At 41.0% G+C, this 17,607-nt stretch overlaps 1 protein-coding gene across 2 annotated transcripts in view; it reads right to left on the reverse strand.

Moving 5' to 3' along the window:
• Positions 1 to 17,607, reverse strand: part of TFCP2L1 (transcription factor CP2-like 1) — a 37,184-nt gene that overhangs the window by 7,996 nt on the left and 11,581 nt on the right. The window contains exons 3-13 of one of the 2 annotated variants that reach the window (XM_017823541.1): positions 10,876 to 10,952; positions 9,198 to 9,303; positions 8,823 to 8,929; positions 8,195 to 8,347; positions 7,028 to 7,138; positions 5,214 to 5,305; positions 3,797 to 3,845; positions 3,607 to 3,700; positions 2,640 to 2,730; positions 1,880 to 1,980; positions 774 to 916 (exon numbers count right to left, since the gene is read on the reverse strand). In XM_017823541.1, coding sequence (XP_017679030.1) covers positions 774 to 916; positions 1,880 to 1,980; positions 2,640 to 2,730; positions 3,607 to 3,700; positions 3,797 to 3,845; positions 5,214 to 5,305; positions 7,028 to 7,138; positions 8,195 to 8,347; positions 8,823 to 8,929; positions 9,198 to 9,303; positions 10,876 to 10,952 — 1,124 coding nt within the window. Of the gene's footprint in view, positions 1 to 773; positions 917 to 1,879; positions 1,981 to 2,639; positions 2,731 to 3,606; positions 3,701 to 3,796; positions 3,846 to 5,213; positions 5,306 to 7,027; positions 7,139 to 8,194; positions 8,348 to 8,822; positions 8,930 to 9,197; positions 9,304 to 9,734; positions 9,858 to 10,875; positions 10,953 to 17,607 lie in introns of those variants that run through there. The other variant, XM_017823543.1, reaches the window with a different exon arrangement.

Raw genomic sequence — 17,607 nt, forward strand, 5'->3', positions numbered from 1 at the left:
TGGCACTGACTGACCCAGTGGCTGTAATTGCTGGCCAAGATGTAATACTAATTGCCCTACAGATTTTCAAACTTGCCTTAAGAAACTTAATTATTTAATTTTAAAGGTTGTTCTTACTTTAGATCCTCACTTCAAAATTTGTGTAAGTAGTAAAAATGAAAAGATATGCATAGAATCATTCAGGTTGGAAAAAACCTCTAAGATCATCAAGCCCAAATGTTGACCTAGACATCTAATGGTGCCAGCAAGTGCACCACTAGACCATGTCCATAAGTGCCATGTCTACACATCTTTAACAGCCCCAGGGAGGGTGACTCAGCCACCTCCCTGGACAGCCTGTTCAAATGCTTGACAACTCTTTTAGTGAACAGATTTTTTCCTAATATGCAATCTAAACTTGCCCTGGTGTAACTTGATGCCATTTCCTCTAATCCTGTCTCTTGTTACTTGAGAGAAGAGACTCGGCCCCACCTTGCTACAATCTCCTTTAAGGTAGTTGTAGAGAGCAACAAATGAGCAATTTTATTCTGTTTTGTTTTGTTTAAAAAAAAAACCAAACAAAAAACCCAACCTCTTTTACAAAGCAAAGGTCTTGAAACCACACCAAAATCAATGCTACGCATGACTGATCCGCTCTAAGTATTTGCTTTAACTTGCTGGGATTAGTAACTTTGCAATGCTTGAAGATGCATTCCATAATCTGAAAGTTCATTCTAGCATCAAGAAGTCAGACAATTGTTACAGCTCCAACAAAGTTTGCATTAACCCCTTACCTCATTGCTCACCAATACATGGATCCCTGTGGGTCCCTGCCGATAGATCCGGTTTATCTGCTGTGGAGAAATGCTGTACAAGTTTGCAATCTTCTCCATTAATTCCAGCGTGGTCAATTCTTCTAAGAAGATTGCATGATATACTGCAACAAATTGAAAGTACTTACAGAACAGCACATACAGATTGTACCAAGATTCTCAGCTTCAACAATCAAATGGGTTTAAAATGAAGGTTCAAAACTTGACAGTAGATAAACAAGCTTTGTTCCTTTAAAATATCTAGCCTGATGCAGAAAAAAACCCCAGTACTTGGATGCAGCAGGCAATTAAAGAATACACAACTTTTACCTAGAGGAAAACACAGGTACTAATGACAACATGCATCATGGGGCACTAAAAAAGCCCTCTCATAAAGATGCTAATATTTTTTGATAATCTACTTCTACTGATTTTGACATTTTTAAAAAAATATGTCAAACTTATGATACTATGTAACACAAAAGCAGTATTTTATTAGATGCCATCCACTAATCCCATAGGCACAAACTAAAGCATACAATGTATAAGGTAACTACAGGTGACAGTATTGTTTTATAAATCCAAACCAAATTATAAGAACCAGGTAGGAAAGTTATGCCTGGTTATTACTAAGTGCAAGAATTAAGGACAATCTCTATTCTCATTTGATTGTACATCATGCCATGAGTCATGACAAGTCCCCAAAAGCTTTGAACTTTCACGAATTAGAACCTCACTTTAGGGCCTAGTGACCTTCCACTTCCTGGAATTTTTTCAGACAAGACATAATCTGAAGTAAATTGTGGACAGAAGGATATTTTTTTAAAATGCTGTTTTCCCTACTAATAACTGAATAAAAGATTTTGCTGTGGCATTCTGCAGCTAGGTTGTAAGTTGGGTCTGTTCCCCAGACAGATGGTATCAGTTGGAATTTGCAGACCTGGAACTATAACCAAAGTGGCAGAAGTGGGATAAACAGGACCTCTTCAAACTCTTCAGGACACTACAGTGTCCCACACAGGACCTCAGGCAGAAAGCAGCATTCTTACCAGGTAAGTGTTTAATGAGATCCATACGTAAAAACTTACCACAAAGACTGCCATCTCCATTGTCTCTTTTTTGGTGGAGATGGGACCTGTTTTGCTCTGGTTCTTGACAGACATAAATTGTCATCTTGGGCCTTACATTTCTATGGATTAATAAAAAACAGCAGTAAGATGTAAAATTGTTTCAAGTCAGCTACCAAACAATGAGAGATAGAATCATTCAGGCTGTGCATAAATAACAAACTAAGGGACAGTCTTGATGCTGGCGACTACATGTCTTAGGACATCTATTAAGAGACCCCTGGGAGGTAGTGCAGAGCACCTTAATCTTTTCAGGATCAGATAAGACTAAACAGTTTACAGCAGTTGTCAAGCAGTTCATCACACCTGCCTCTACTGATTTAAATCCTGCTCAGCTGTAGAATTTCTGAGGTTACTGCAATGAAAGTACGTTTAAGAGTCACTTGAGGCTCCAGGGGTTCATTGTTTTGTTGTCTGTTACCTCTAATGGAGATTTAACATAGGGTATTGTAGACTGTGTCTCTCAGGAAATGGATGTAAGCTATCAGCTGGTAGCAAATAAACCATTGAAGATCCACATTATGCAGCTTTATATATTGGCAAAATTTCTGAGCTATGCTTGGATTTGAATACCATTGTGATCTCCAGCCTCTGAGACAAACTCTCTGAAGTATTAAAAGGAAGTCTAAATGCTACAGCTCCAGGATTAACTTCTAGTTAACACTGAAATTACCAAGGGATGCTGTCAAAAAAAAAAAAATAGGCAGGAAATAGTACAAACCTTCCTTTAATTGCATTAAAGAGCCGAATTCCATCAGCAGGTCCACAGATTTGAACAAAATCTTCTTTGGACATCTTCAGTAAGTCGGCACCTACATATTTCAAATTGATTTTTTTTCAGAAGTTAAGCAAATCTTAGTATCCAAACTGTGTGTATGGGCAGCAGGAAAGGGCAGGGGGAGAGAATCCACAAAACTCAACCAGCTGGTTTGCATAGAGAAGTTGCAAATTCAGAGAGGTGTACACTTCAGATCAGTCCTTGTGAAACAGAAAGCTAGAAGCTGCCAAAAGAGCAGTGCTACACTGGAAAATATTCTAGCCAACTCAGAAACAAGCTAGATATTTAACTGGCCGTTAAATGACCCAATTTTCTCTAACTGTCACGTTCACCGGGTTATTTAATCATGTTGCAAGTCAGAGAGAGGCTCCTCGTGGTTTCAACATCTCTAACAATTGCCCCTTCCACCATCCTTCTGGTTTGTACAACAACCTAATGGGAGGGTACATGAAAGATGAAAACAGATTTCTCAAAACGTGCACAGGGACAGGATGAGAGAGCAGACAGAAGATGGAAAATGCTGATTAGATATAAGAAAAACCATTTTCACTGTGAGGGTAGTTAAGTATTTGAAGAGGTTGTTTAAAAAGACTGTGGAATTTCCAACCTTGGAGATAACTCAAAGGCAACTCCACAAGGTCCTGGACTTGCTTCAAGCAGACGGTTGCACTTAATGAACTCAAGAATTCCCTTCCATTTTAATTCATTCTCTTCCATCTTTACCTATTCTGTATGTCTACAAACTGTTCTGACAAACGCTAATTACTCTAAGAACAAAAGAACAACCACACTGGATCAGACCAGTGCTCCCATCAACAGTGGCCAGCAGCAGATGCTACTGATACGAAGCATGAGCTGCACTTTTACAAAAGAGAACAAAAACCAAAATAATTGGACTGTTTAAACTCACCCGAAAAACTTGAGAAGAGTCTACAGAATGGAGAGAACCTATTACGATGAAGCCAGTGCTGGGCATCTTGAATAGAAGCAGAAGGAAGGAGATGCTACATTGCAAAAAGAATAAGAAGGTCTTGAAATGAACTGTTCACCAGTGTCCTAAAAGAGAAAAGCACCACATTAACATGATCTCAAGTACTTACATCATTGCTGGGAGGCAGGAGCTCCATTTGGTGGGTTGGAGAACTGTTGCTAAAAGAAATTATATAAAAGTTGAAAGAGAAAAAAAAAAAACACATTACTTTAAATTCTACATTGCAGTGTCCATTCTCTTCCCCTTCTCCTCTATTTGACTCAACTTTCACAAGTTACACACCAATTTGGCTTTCTTTCTCTATCAGGTTTTTAAAAAGGTGTCCAAAATCTGGACCAAGAAAAGAATAAAAAAACTTTTTCTGCTTGAGCCTTTTGTTGGTCAGTTGAGGTCCTACTCAACACTCAACACAGAGGAAAAACTCACATTTACTGATCTCTTTCAAGCTTTTGTATACTGGTGACTCACTAATGTGACATAACTAAGCAAGGAAATTGTAACCTACAGGGTAGTTGAACTCAAAATTTCTATGAGCCAGAAATAACCTAATAGTCATTCTTCACAAAAATTGAATAAAGGACCTTATAATTCAACCCTAGCATTATTTTAAACACAGTAAATAGCAATTTAATGATATTATACAAAACCACATTTCTACTAAATCCTCCTAAACATAGACAGGACTTCTAAACGTGTCAAGGATTTTATCAAAGAGCTAATAATCTATAACTGGAAGAAAATGCTCAACAAATCTCTCTACTAACTCAAAATTTTGTAATTTCAATGTTTCTCCTTATTCATAGGTTGAGGCCACTGATTGAAAAGTTGTGATACAACATGGATTGATTAATAAACTGTGTGGGAAGGCAGTCAGTTGGCAGAGTTCTACCAGAATAAAAAGAAAGGTCTATGCCAAATTCCTAGGGGAAAGTATGCTGCAGGGAGGACTCAGAAGTACTGAAGGACCCTGCTGTACATTTCTGACATCAGTTATCATCTCAGGCATTTCAGGATTACTAGAACCGTTTCTTTATGATGGCTATATTAATGAATTAAACATGCCTCCACCAGTCCTTTGGTCTGAAATGGCTTCTCAAACCCCAGGCTGTTTTGCCCCAGGCAGGATTTCTCTACATCCCATTCACCTGGGAATTCAGCACCCCAAACCACCTCAAGATAGAAGGTAAGGAAGAAATGACAACTCTAAGGAGGTGCTGAAAGCCTCTAACAAGCTTGCAAGAAGATACTGGGAATTGGTACAGGGTATGGTGTGTTCTCACCAGGAATTGCCCTGGTGGTCCTCTGATGCTCACCTTACAGTCACTACATAAACAGTGGACATACAAATTACAGGGAATTCCTGGACGAAAGGTCTTAAAAGGCTTTAGGGACATACTTTCCCCCTTCCTAGAAAGGGTGGTCCTTGACCTCTTCTTCCAGGGTATGAAATGCATGGACACACAAAGCTTATGCACCCAAAGGCTACCACATCAATAGGAAAGATAAAGCATTTATTTGTTACATACCCATCTCCGAGGTTGAAGCTGTTGGGAGAACTGTTGTAGCTTGGAGATGGAGCATTGTTCATTTGATAAGGCACATCTGGCCAGGGAGAGCACTGTTGGAAGAAGGGCAGCAGGGATACTTTCATAAGGATGGAAATAAAGGATTCGATTCTCCTCTAATACCACATTCATGCTGTTGCCACGCCACTAACTTCAGCTCATCACTCCTGCTGGGAGGAGGAGATGGGCCATGGATTTTCTACACTGCTCTCCAAGCGGGCTGTCAGGGGGCCAGATTGATTCCAGTTGTGCATTCCACATTTCTTTCTCCCATTTCACAAAGCCTGTCCCCAAATAACACTGGGCCAAAGTGTGCACAGCTGTAAGTCAGAGCAACGCCAGTAAGTCAACTCAGACTGGAGGCAGCAATGATACAGAAATACCCCTGGTCTCAATTATAAATCCCTAATTAAATCCAGGCAAGAGTGACAAATACGGTCCAGTGGCATTGCTTCAGGTTTATACCAGTGAAAAAGCAGAATCCTTACCAGCCTGCTAAAGCCTCTGGCGATCAGTCAAATAGCTCCAGTCATAAATGGATATTACATGGAGAAACAGACAGACAGACACAGAGCTACTAAAAGCCTTCACAAATATAGGTCAGACTCCACATTCCATTACAGTAGTATAAAACCAGAGTAACCCAGCTAGAATTGGTGACTGTTCTGAATTTAAGCCAGTGTAATCAGTAGGAGAATCTACCCCTTTGGAGCCCCCTGCCATCAAGAGCTCAAGAAAATGCTCTGTAGTATCCTTGTTTGCAATGATAAAAAGACAACAAGTGTAGCTTTGCAGCTTTATCATCTCCACAAACACTAGCAAATGCTTTATCATCTCCACAAGCACTGGCAAATATTTAACTCTTTGGCAACTCACATTTCCCCATGCAATATGTCAAAGTGCAGCAGAGCTCATAGGAGAGTTTGGGACCTGCCAACTCAATAGAATTAGGTCTATCAATTAGGAAACATGCTGGTTGCTCCTGGCAACGTGAGGAAAATTGAGTGGGAGGGACTGGATCTCACAAACAGGAAGTTGATTTAAATTAAAAATAAATTAACATAATTTTTGAAAGTCCAGCAAGCCACTTCAAAAAAAACCAAGAACTAAACCTAATGACAAGACGTTCCCATAGGGAGACCGAACTGCACTTTTAAATGCCTTCCATGAGCCCTGTTGCTTAGTAATTCTGCAGCCTAGGGTAAATTTATACATAAATCTTAGTAATGACAGGGAGGGGTAGAAACACATACAACTCTACACCAGATGCATCAGAAAATAATACATTCAAGATACTCCTAGAGTAAAACCCAGAATCTTCTCAGATGTTGTATGTAACAGTAGCTTCATAGGCACATTCACAGAAAAACATATTAATTATTTCATCAGACAGGTCTATTCATCTGCTCAAGTGCCCCATCACTGACACGAACTTTTGCCAGACAGTTAAAAAAAAAAATAAAAAAAATACCTCTTACAACTGGCACCTGAGGGCCATGACAAGTGTCCAGGAGCACAGAAGACTATTGAGAAAATAATTTCTTTTAAAGCTAGGCTGTTAAGTGTTGGTTTATACCCCGAAACATAAGAAGTTTTGGCATCTTTCATAAATTTCAACAGTGAGAGTCATTTTATAATTTCACTCTGCTCTCAATTTCCATCACATTTGAGCATACATGTTTCCACAAGACAATCTCCAGGGCTCAGTTAGATGATGCTTTCTCTCAAATTTATCTCCCAACATGATGTAGTACAACGTGTCTAAAATGCTTTACCTCTGTGAGAATAGTTGTCTCATAGGAAGGCTGATACTTCTCCTTCTCTTGGGTGGTCTTCTTTTCCATTTTTTCCCTGTCAGTCTTCTGTTTTCTGTCTGCTCCTTTAGGCTATAAGCACAAGCACAGGCTCTCCCTTACACCAAGTACTACAAGTTTGGAGACAAAGGCCAACAGATTTATCTAATCTGCTCACAAAAGCTTCCTTAAGACTGATGGGGACTTTACATATGAAACAAGATCAGATCTGTATTTTCTAGACAAAAAAAAAAAAATTAATCAAGGATCTCTCCTGTTTCTACACATCACCCTGCATGACTACTGCAATTCTAAAATAGGCTGACCACAGTCCTGAGATGTGATTTCAATCATTTCAGACCATGAGCCCCAGCAGTTATGCATCTCAACTGGTGTTTGTACCATCTTTCCAGGAACAAGAAAGATCTTTCCAGGAACAACAAGATGCTCACAGGAGCAAAACTGGAGCAGCAGATCCTTTGAGAAAACAAGCCTATGGAAAGTTTGTTGTTAAGTAGCTACAGGTCTACCATGCCCAAATTAGGAGCTTCAGAGATACTTTCTCTCTGAATCTCTCCGTGGTAGCATGGAGAGGAACTCTGCTGAAAAAAAAAACCAACAAAACAAAAAACAAACACACGCCCCACAAAACAAAACAAAACAAAAAAAAACCCAAACAAAAACCAAAAACAACAACCACCACCAAAAAAAAAAACCCCAAAACCCACATAAACACAACCCCTCTCCCCCACCAAAACTACAAGGTATTTAAGATCTCCAGGATATACTCTTACTGTTCATGGAGGATTAAATAAAAGAAACTAGAGATGCCATTACATCTTGATTGCCTACGAGCATCAAAACACTGTGGATACCCTAAATATCTCAGTATTTGTATAGTGTTTGAGGCACAACAGACTGGCCTAGGTCTTGGTGGAGCACTTGGATCATTTGAATTCAGTTAGAATTGCTGTGTAGTTCAGTGTTTATGCCACCTTGTGCACAACGGTCCTGTTTAAGATCTTAAGCACACCCAGCTAAAAGTCTGTTCTTTTACTCCACTATTTGCATCACTCCTACACAATTTAAAATCTTGGCATGTTCCTGTGCCTTAATCTAGTTGATGACAAAGCCAAAACTACCTCATACCTTGAATACTTTGATCTGGCAGCTTGCAGAATGCAAGTGTTCTGTGTATTCACCATTTTCGTTCTGCTTAAAGGTGTCGATTTGCACCCGGAAAGGCACCCCCTTCTCTCCTCCATGTTTCCGTGGAGTAAATTCTGTGCTGATGCAATGTACCTGGCAAAATAGAAGCTGTGCTCATCTCTGGAGACGGTTGGAACCTGTGCAAATCTGAATTTCAGAAATTGCCTGAATATGACATTTTGGCTCCTCCCAAAAAACTAAGAAAGGCAGAAGAGTTCATATGTTTTCATTTCTGTTCCTCAGGACAAAACAATTAGAAGAACATGCAGTTCAGAAAGAAACAGGGCATCAGGAAAAGCATCCTTTGAACCCTTCATACAGCTTAAAAACAGGGTTGGTGTTCAGAATGAGAAATACTCATGAAGGAGGAAACCAAGCAAAACCAAGATTATGAACAGTTTCCTCCAGACAAAACTCACAATTGGAAAGCAACGTCAGTGTCACGTGAGTTTGTATATTATCATTAACATCTTTGTCTCTCCTTCATCTCCTGGCTACTCTAACCCTTCAGGTCTTTGTAAGATATCCACCCACTGTATTGACCCCAGAAATATCACTTCTCTCTTACCTGAATGAATGCTGAGGCTCTCTTTGACGGATCCCAGAGAAATTCAACAGTGTTCAACTGGGTTGGGCTAGCCCTGGGATCCAAGATACCAACTGACAGCGGAATATCTGTAGAAGAAAACCCCTAAAATTTTAAAAATATTAAATTCAAGAAGAGAAAGCATTTCCAATTACAATTACAAGATGCATGTGAAAAGTGAAGCCACCAATGAGATATCTATTTTGGACCTATGGTGCTAGATCTCCTTCCCACTCAAAGACATACAGGATTCCTATGACAGGATATAAAAAAAAAAACTAAACACAGATGCAAACACTCCATACACATGATTCAGCTTCCAAACACTGCCCAGGTACTGTAATGAAATAGTCTCACCTATATCAAGGATGCGGTCCCCGGGCCGACTCCACCTCCAGCCCTCAAGCTGCTGGTGCTCCGTGTACTGCAGGCGTCGGTCGTGGAAAACTACACGAATTATGCTCTGTTAAGAAAAGACAGCAATATCAACACCGTGATCCAGAAGCCCCTTCTCTTGAGATGACTTCTGTTTTCCAGAGTAGAAGCAAAAGCTGATCTGTTATGTTTCTCACCCCCATTCATGAGGAGAGTTGAGGGTCCACCTAAGAGACCCATCACCATGTTTATCAATTCCTAAGGGACCCCTGAGTGAGAGAGAAACACACTTCCCCCTTCACAGGGCACATCTATACTGCATAACACAGCCCTGTACAGCTTTCTGGGATTCACTCTGGAAGCACTATAGGCACCTCATCTTAGGTGTCATGCCATGTAAACATCACTATACTGCCTCCACTCAAAAAGGCTCATATGGGGGTAATATTTAATATGTCTGTACCATGTCCCAACCCCAATATACCCCATTCTGATTAGCAAACATGGAAGCCAGCTCACCTGTCCCTGCACCAGTGGAGCTGACATGTCCAGACACCTTGTCAGTGGGAATTAAAACTTGATTCCAGCCATTAACAGCCAGTCACTGATTTGCCCACGTGTAGTTAAACAAGTCTAGAATAGGAAAGCATCTGTAACAGCAAGCTGGCCTGCAATGGTGCAGCCATGTCAATAACTGGAGAAAAAAGGCTGGAATAAAGGCAATCCCCAGGGCAGACAAGTCCTAAGTACTCCTAACTAACATATCCTTTTGTATATTCAGAGTGCTACACTTATACGAGTTAATGACCCCTAACATCCCAGTTTCTCAAGCCCATACTCCTGCTGGGGACTTCCGTATCAAATGAGTGGGCAATTTTTGCCAATGAACCTGAGAAATGCCCAAATCAAACCCTAGCTTCAAGAAGCAAGCAAGCCACAGTGGGAACACCTGCAAAACTGGAATCCCAATCCACACACTACCTGAAATGGGCCAAAAGACAAATAGGGAACTGCCTAAGTTTAGACAACATTTGAAATCTAGCTTGGAATACAAATTTTGCAACTGGTCCCCACCTCTCAAAAGAAATCCTGAGGCAGAACAGTCAAGAATTGAAGGCTGGATCCAGAACCAAGGTCCAGACCACAGTTTTTGAATTTGAACTGTTTTGGGAGTGGGGGAAACAAAAAAAGAAAATCCTTCCCCAAACCAAATGATCAAGTTCTGTATGTTCATAAATATGCCCATTACCAAAGTAAACTGGAGCTACACAGAGTCTGCCTGGCAGAATGATATAAACACCTGGGCCCTCCATGTGACATGTAATAGCCCAGGTATGTTGCTGGGGTTAAGTAGGGAGACAAGTCTGCCTCTCAGCAGCTTTGACCATGTTCACCACTGAACTTTGGGATTCCCCTGAACCCAATATTCACTGTGAAACTCTGGGGTCATGATCACAAAACAGAATAAAGGTTCCCCTGAAGCCCTGCAAAGCCAAGCTGCACAGTCCCGTGAAACTAGCACTCAACAACTTCATCAGCCCTACTCCCACTAAAAACAATGGCAAAGTGTTTTCCATTGTCTTAGTGTGAGCAAGGTCAGGCCCTTCATTAAAGGCTGTATGTAGTAGCAGGAAGAAAAGAAATCTATATTTCTCCTTACCTTTACATATTTTGTGTTTAAATCTTGAAACTCTCCCAATTTCCTATTCTCAAGTAGACGGATTTCATAAGACTGACCTAGAGTTTAAGGAAACATTTCCAAGGTGTTTAATATGTTGTAGCAATGAGAGAGTCATGCTGGCATTTATGTGGCTGATAAAGCATACGTTTGATCAGGGAAAGCTTATTTTTGCTAACATAATGCATTTGCCCCGGTAATCATTAGGCACTAAAGCACAGCAGAAATCTGAGGGGAAGGTTTGCCTTTTGGCAACTGAAATCTCTCCATTATGGCATCAATTATAGCTGCCTCCCAGGGCTGCTACACTTTTCTGGTCACCCTCCAGAAAGTCACCAAGGTGTTCAAGGCAGTTGTCCACCCATGTCACACGGCTGTGACAGCACTGCCTTTGTCTGTCCCTTCTGCTAAAGCAATCGTTGTGTGAAGAGATGCTGGCACAACACATCTAGGCACTATTTTGCAGAGGATAGAAACCTGGGCAAAATCTTCCCTTTTCCAGAGAGCAGTCAGGCCTGTAAGGTGTTTTGGTGAACCAGAAATACAAAATTTGTTCCATAAGGCCTGGGAAGTTGCTGCTCAGGGCATAAATACTCCTTTAGATATGTGTGTGGAGGCAGTGGGGTATTACAGCATTTGCAAGGACCAATTCTGGGAAGGGAATTCATACTCCAGCACCCCACGACCACCCTCAGAATAAGGAATTTAGCCGGTGCAATAGAAATTAGCTAACTGGTTTATGAAACAACATCTCTCTCCAAGGCTGACAGCAGACAAATGAGACTGATGTCTCAATACCTTATGCACGCATTACTACAACAGTACAAAAGCTCATTGTTTTATAGCAAGTCTTTACAATAAACCTGCAGCCAGTACCAATGCAGGACAAGATCATTAGGATTAATGGAGTATATGTATACCTTATTTCTTGGTTTTCTTGCTATCCTCTCTTTTCCTGAAAAATGTACAGGGTATGACAGGGCACCAAGAAGATCAGTTTGGGTTGTCTGGCCCAACTAGTACCTCTGCAGAACTGGCTCTGCAGAAAACTGCAAAGCAGATATATCTCCCTTCAAGCAGCTCCTATCAACAGAGACAAATCCACTACATTTCTGGATCCAGATCTAGAAATGGAAGACTTATGACAGCAGATGTATCAGAAAGGCACTACGTTACACGGAGATTCCCTTTTGAGAATCCTACCTGCATGAGTACAGAACATATCAACAGAGCACATGGATAACTGTGCTTATTCAGCTGGCTGACAGGTAGTAAAAAAAAGGGGGGGGGGCAAGAGAGGCCATATTGAATCCCCAAATATTCGCACAACACTCCTACAGATGTTAATAGGAATTTTGCAAACAGGAAGTGACCCTTAAATCCAGCAAGTGGCTTAGGGCACAGGCAGAGGGGAGAATAAACCATATGAAGTACCAAAATAAGCACTGGAAAGATGCATAGATCTTTACCCATCTCTTTGCACATGAGTAAAACAAAATGACAACAGTCACCTGCCTTTAAAGACTGCTGGACAACAAAGTGGATTTTGCAAACTGCAGTCCTGAAACTGAGGTCTTCCACACTTTAACTCAAGAGACTTTCTAGCATTCCCACTGATACATGTTAATATTGTTCACTTGGCAAATTTTAGACAGATGTACATACTACCCTACATAATCCATGCTCTTGCGTTAGCATAAAAAAATCAGGGTCGGGTTAAAAAAAACGTGTTTTCTCTCATAGAATTACAGAAAAGATCAAGTCTAACCATTAACCTTGGACTGCCAAGTCCACCACTAAACCATGTCTCTAAGTGCCATGTCTGTTGTACTATGTACTTTTAAGTACTGTACCTGTTTATCTATGAAGTACTTGGCTGCTCAATGGTTCAGTTTGGGGATAGATTTCACCAGCTATGGAGTGATACAGTTCATCATCTCAAACCAATTTACACAGCCAAGCAACTCTTGCACTTACAGTTCATTCCAATGCAAATATGAGGCTAATTAATCATTACAGAAAATTAATTTAGGTTTTGAGACCATGAGCGCCCAAAAGACAGTATCTATGACTGTACTCATGCAATTACAGGGACAGGGAAATTTAGTGGTATGAGCTGTGCTACAGAGGAAGGCAATGGTCAAACCAGAAGCACTGCCAGCCATTCAGCAAATATCTCAGGAACGAGAAGGTTTTTGGGACACCTTCACATACTGATACACTCTTACTCTTTTGTCAGCCCGATTCACTTATTTGTGGTTCCAATGAGACAACAGAAAATAATGGGCATAAAAACATTGGCCATGTTCCTTTCACAGTACCATCAAGCACTCAAAAACTCTGCAGCTTTGCATCTTCCACCCCTTAATGGGATATGAACAGTACTGCAACCTGGCAGCCAGCAGGCACTACACATCTCCCTCCACCTGATAGGACTGATTCACCTTGGATGGAGCTAGAAACACATTCTGCTGCCTAGAAAAAAAGAAACTGCAGTGTAGACAGAGTTAATATTAAACAGAAAGCCAAAGAGGAAATAAAATGGTTTGATGAAAGATATATGGGTCATCTGATGGAGGCCCTGGAATGCAATTTATGCCAGGAAAAACCTCAAGCAAAATGGTATTTTATGCTAACTGCTTTCCCCTTGAACTCAGAATCTTTAACTCTAGTTGCTACACAGAACGATTATCAAACAAGACTGCTCCCAGTAAACCTTCAGAACACATGCAGTTTGTTTCCCTCTCTGTGAAACTCTGTCACTGAGAATTCAGTCCTAATTCCTCAAAGTTCCTTTATGTATCAATCTTTTGGTACTGATTTTGAATTTATTCCCCTTAGAGCTTTCCAGCAAATTCATTGCTTCGTGGCTCATGGTACACATAATTCATTAGCATAGACAGCATTCAGATCCTTGTACTTTTATAGCACCAAACTGCTTGGATTATACCTTTTCCTTGAAAAATATGTTCCAAACCTTGTTCAGCCTATGTCTTCCACCATCACTATCAACAAAACTCCTGAAATGGTGAATTACAATCTCAGCCCTGCAATTATAACTGCAGGGGAAAAAAAAAACCTAAAGAATGACCACTTGGACATTAGAAAACAAAATCATTTTGTAAAATAAAGTGAACAATAGCAACCTAACCTGAAGAAAGCTGAACTCCCCCTGGCGTCAAAGAGGACAAAGAATTCACACAAGGCTCAGATACACAGATCATCTATGAATCCTCTATCACTGACTCACCAGCACTGGCAGGCACAGACTGACAATTTTCTGCTAAAACTAAATCAGTAATAAATCATTCTTAGTCAGGTATCTAAATCTGTAAAGAAGCATGTCAGCAAGTGTGACTAAAGCAATCCATATTTCCAGTTCCCAAGACAGACTGCAAGTAGCTAAGCCCAAAACATAATGCTGAAATACAGAGTTTTCCCATACTGAATTTTTCCATCTGTCTGAGATGGAAATACAGATTAATACAGATCAGACTACAACCTTCCAAGTCAATACTTGGTGGTAAAAGCTGGAGACAGGGGCAGAGGGTACCAATGCTGAAACTCTGCAGTGATTTGATTGAATGGCCCAGGTCCAGAACCTGGGAAATATCTGGTCCTCAGCTGACATGGGTTCAACATCCAGTGGGCTCAGATGGAAGAAAGAGCCTGAAAAAAACAATTGTGGCAATGGAGGGCAGTGGTGGCTGCATTAGATCAGTCCCCCTTTAGCAGGATGATAGTCATCACCCAGTGCTAAAGGCCAGCCACGCGCTGAAACCTTTTCCTACCACACCCTCAACACTGGCCACAGCTGCACCACCATAGGCAACACAGGTTTGAGATCACTTCACCACAGCCTGGCCACTGGCCATGGTGTAATACTGGACACATGGGGCACCTAAAGCATCTGTCACCACCTGAAATGAAGAAAACACTCTGCAAGCAAATTCCCAGCACAGCTGATGCCAAAGCAGCCTCTGCATGTCCGTACCACCCAGTGCTCCCCTCACTCACCACAGCCCTCCTTTTCTACCTTAGGCAAAGAACAGAACAGCAATAAGTATTTAGAAAACCACAGTAAATTCCTGAGACGCAATTTGTCTCCCATCTTCATTGAAAGCTTCAGGGGCACCAGTAAAAACCTGGGTGGGTGATGATATACTTCAATTTGTATTTTAAAGAGACATTCCCTGAGCAACAGCAAATTTATGCAATCTCCTCCTAAATGAGAGTTTGAGCAACTTGCTTTACAAACAAGAGTAGTATCCAGCAAAGTAGTAACCATTCAGGTTCAGAAAGTTTCTGGTTGGTAATTCATAAAGAAATTGCATCTATCTGAAGGAGGATTTATAGACTGCTGAGTTTTTTTAATTTGTATTCTGGTAATTAATGCACATCAAATGCAGGTATGACCACTTAATTTGGGGACAAAAGAACTGAAAGTCAACAATTTACTACAGATGAAAAATAATTTAGTTCAACACAGGAATGCTTTAACCTGCTCAAAAGGTACAAGTTTTAACAGCTTACTGATCTCCATGGAATTTGGTCAGCCATCAGGAATTCTAGGTAATTTCTGGTTAAAAAAGATTATCACCATTGTGAGCTTGAAGTTACGTTTTGTTCAAAAAGTACCTGCTACACAACTAAAATATCGTTCTTGCTTTTCCTTGTTTTGGTGTTACGTTTCAAGGGCCACTTGCACTATGCATTTTGTGGTTTTCTGCACAATACACTGACACGATACACTAATTTCCAATTAGGATGCTGATGTTCCAGGCTGATATGACTCAGGCCTTACTTAATCTAGCAAAGTAGTCTGCTTGCCTTTCCAGCAATTAATTAAACCCTAACCTTCGACTAAGCAATATAACCCCTACAAAAGTCTGTGGAAAGATAAAAAAAACAAAAACAAACAACTGAGACTCCTCTTTTTCAGAATGGATCCACACAGCACTGGACAGAACCAGCCTGCAAACTGTTTGATTATTAAGCCAAGCTGGCCAATAAAAATTCCATGTAGCAACTTTATATGGACATCCTCAAGAGCGCACAGATAAAGGCAAAGGAATGCTGACAGTAAAAAGCAGCATGTAGAAGGAGGGGGAGGGAAAAAAAGCAAGCGTTTATCGTCCCAAACCGAAGCACATCCAGCAGGCAGGAGGATCACCTTTGAAACAGCCAAACACAACTATTCAGGGCATCAGGCACATACAAAGATTTTTCTGACAAGAAAGATTAATGAACCCCCAGGGTAAACAGACAAGAGTGACACAGCTGGCATCTGAACTTGCATGCTTGATTACCCACACCTCTCTAGCCAGTCACAAGCAAAAATAAAAATTAGCATGACTTGCTCAAGTGTCCCATGTGTGGAAACTGCAGGAAAAGCAGCAAAAGCAGAACCCTCAATCCCTGAGCCACAAATGGCAGTGGATATTCTGCAGTTGCTTACTGTAGCCTCATTTGACAAGATGCTGTAGATGTTTATCCAGTGGATATTATGAATTCACCAGCTACACAATAGGCCACCCTGAAAGTTCCCACTACGCTAGGAACATGGAAATCCTGCAAAGGAGGACAAGCTGTGGGCCAGGAAATGCAAAAGGATCACTAGAGACAACCTCATACTGCAAGCTCATCTTGCCCCACATCCTATCTTCAACACAGCACCCAGAGATAGAGCACAGTGAATGCTGTCAGCCTTTTCCTTGTGGTATCTTCCCAGTTGCTGATATTCAGTATCCAGATTGCATCCACATTAAACTGCCCAGTCACAACCAAACCTCATTAACTCCTGTGTGGTCTCCTTCTGAACTTGCTCATACTGTGGCAATCAGAACCACAATTTACACATCTTGCTTTAGTACTCAGAGTCTTGCCCTTCACCTGACTCCTGCCTGTTTCCTCCTGCTTAAGATAAGCTGCCTTAGCTCCACCATGTTCTGGTACCCATCCGAGTTCAGCACCGAGGATACCTGCTCTACTTCCCACTGCCACCAGGGCAGCAAGGCTACAGGAACACAGAAGAGCAGTTAAACTACTTATTCTACTACCACACCATAGAGCTCCCTTGCCATCATGTTTATGTTTTTCCTCCTTTTACAACCTGCCCCCAATCAAGGTGGTTTCTTTGTCCCCCTCTTTCTCTTTTCCTACTTCTTTCTTGAGGGAAAGCCAACACATGCCTCAGAGCCAAGTTTGCTGCAGGAAAATGTCACTGCTCATTTACTATATGAACATTTGATAGAGCCCTACTCTCCCCAGACTTCTGAAGATGGTCTGTTTTACAGTGGTGACTCTTCATAGCTAACAGGCACTAACAGAAATACTCATTTACAGTGGTTTCCACTCAAAAGAGGGGGAGGTACATTTAAATCCCTGAAGACTACAGTCCAGCTTTGAATCAAGGACACAAAACAAGCCAGAAGACACAGAAACACCCCAATTGCTAAACTCACTGTGTGCACTTGGGCTTCTCTTGCATAGACCCCATCTACTTTCCTGGATCCCACCTAATCTAAGCCATGTTATAAACTTTGACTTTTAATATAAATTAATCAGTGAGGAAATTATAGACTTCCAATTGAAAGCTGAACAAATACCTACCCTGTGAAAACAATTTCTTCCTGTATTTCCACTTCTCTAGCATGTACTTGAAACACTCAGGATTATCTTAGTCACATCTGTCCAGCTCAGAAAACCTCAGCC

The sequence above is a fragment of the Lepidothrix coronata genome, unplaced genomic scaffold (assembly GCF_001604755.1).
Source record: "Lepidothrix coronata isolate B3197 unplaced genomic scaffold, Lepidothrix_coronata-1.0 Scaffold103, whole genome shotgun sequence".
NCBI lineage: Eukaryota > Metazoa > Chordata > Aves > Passeriformes > Pipridae > Lepidothrix > Lepidothrix coronata.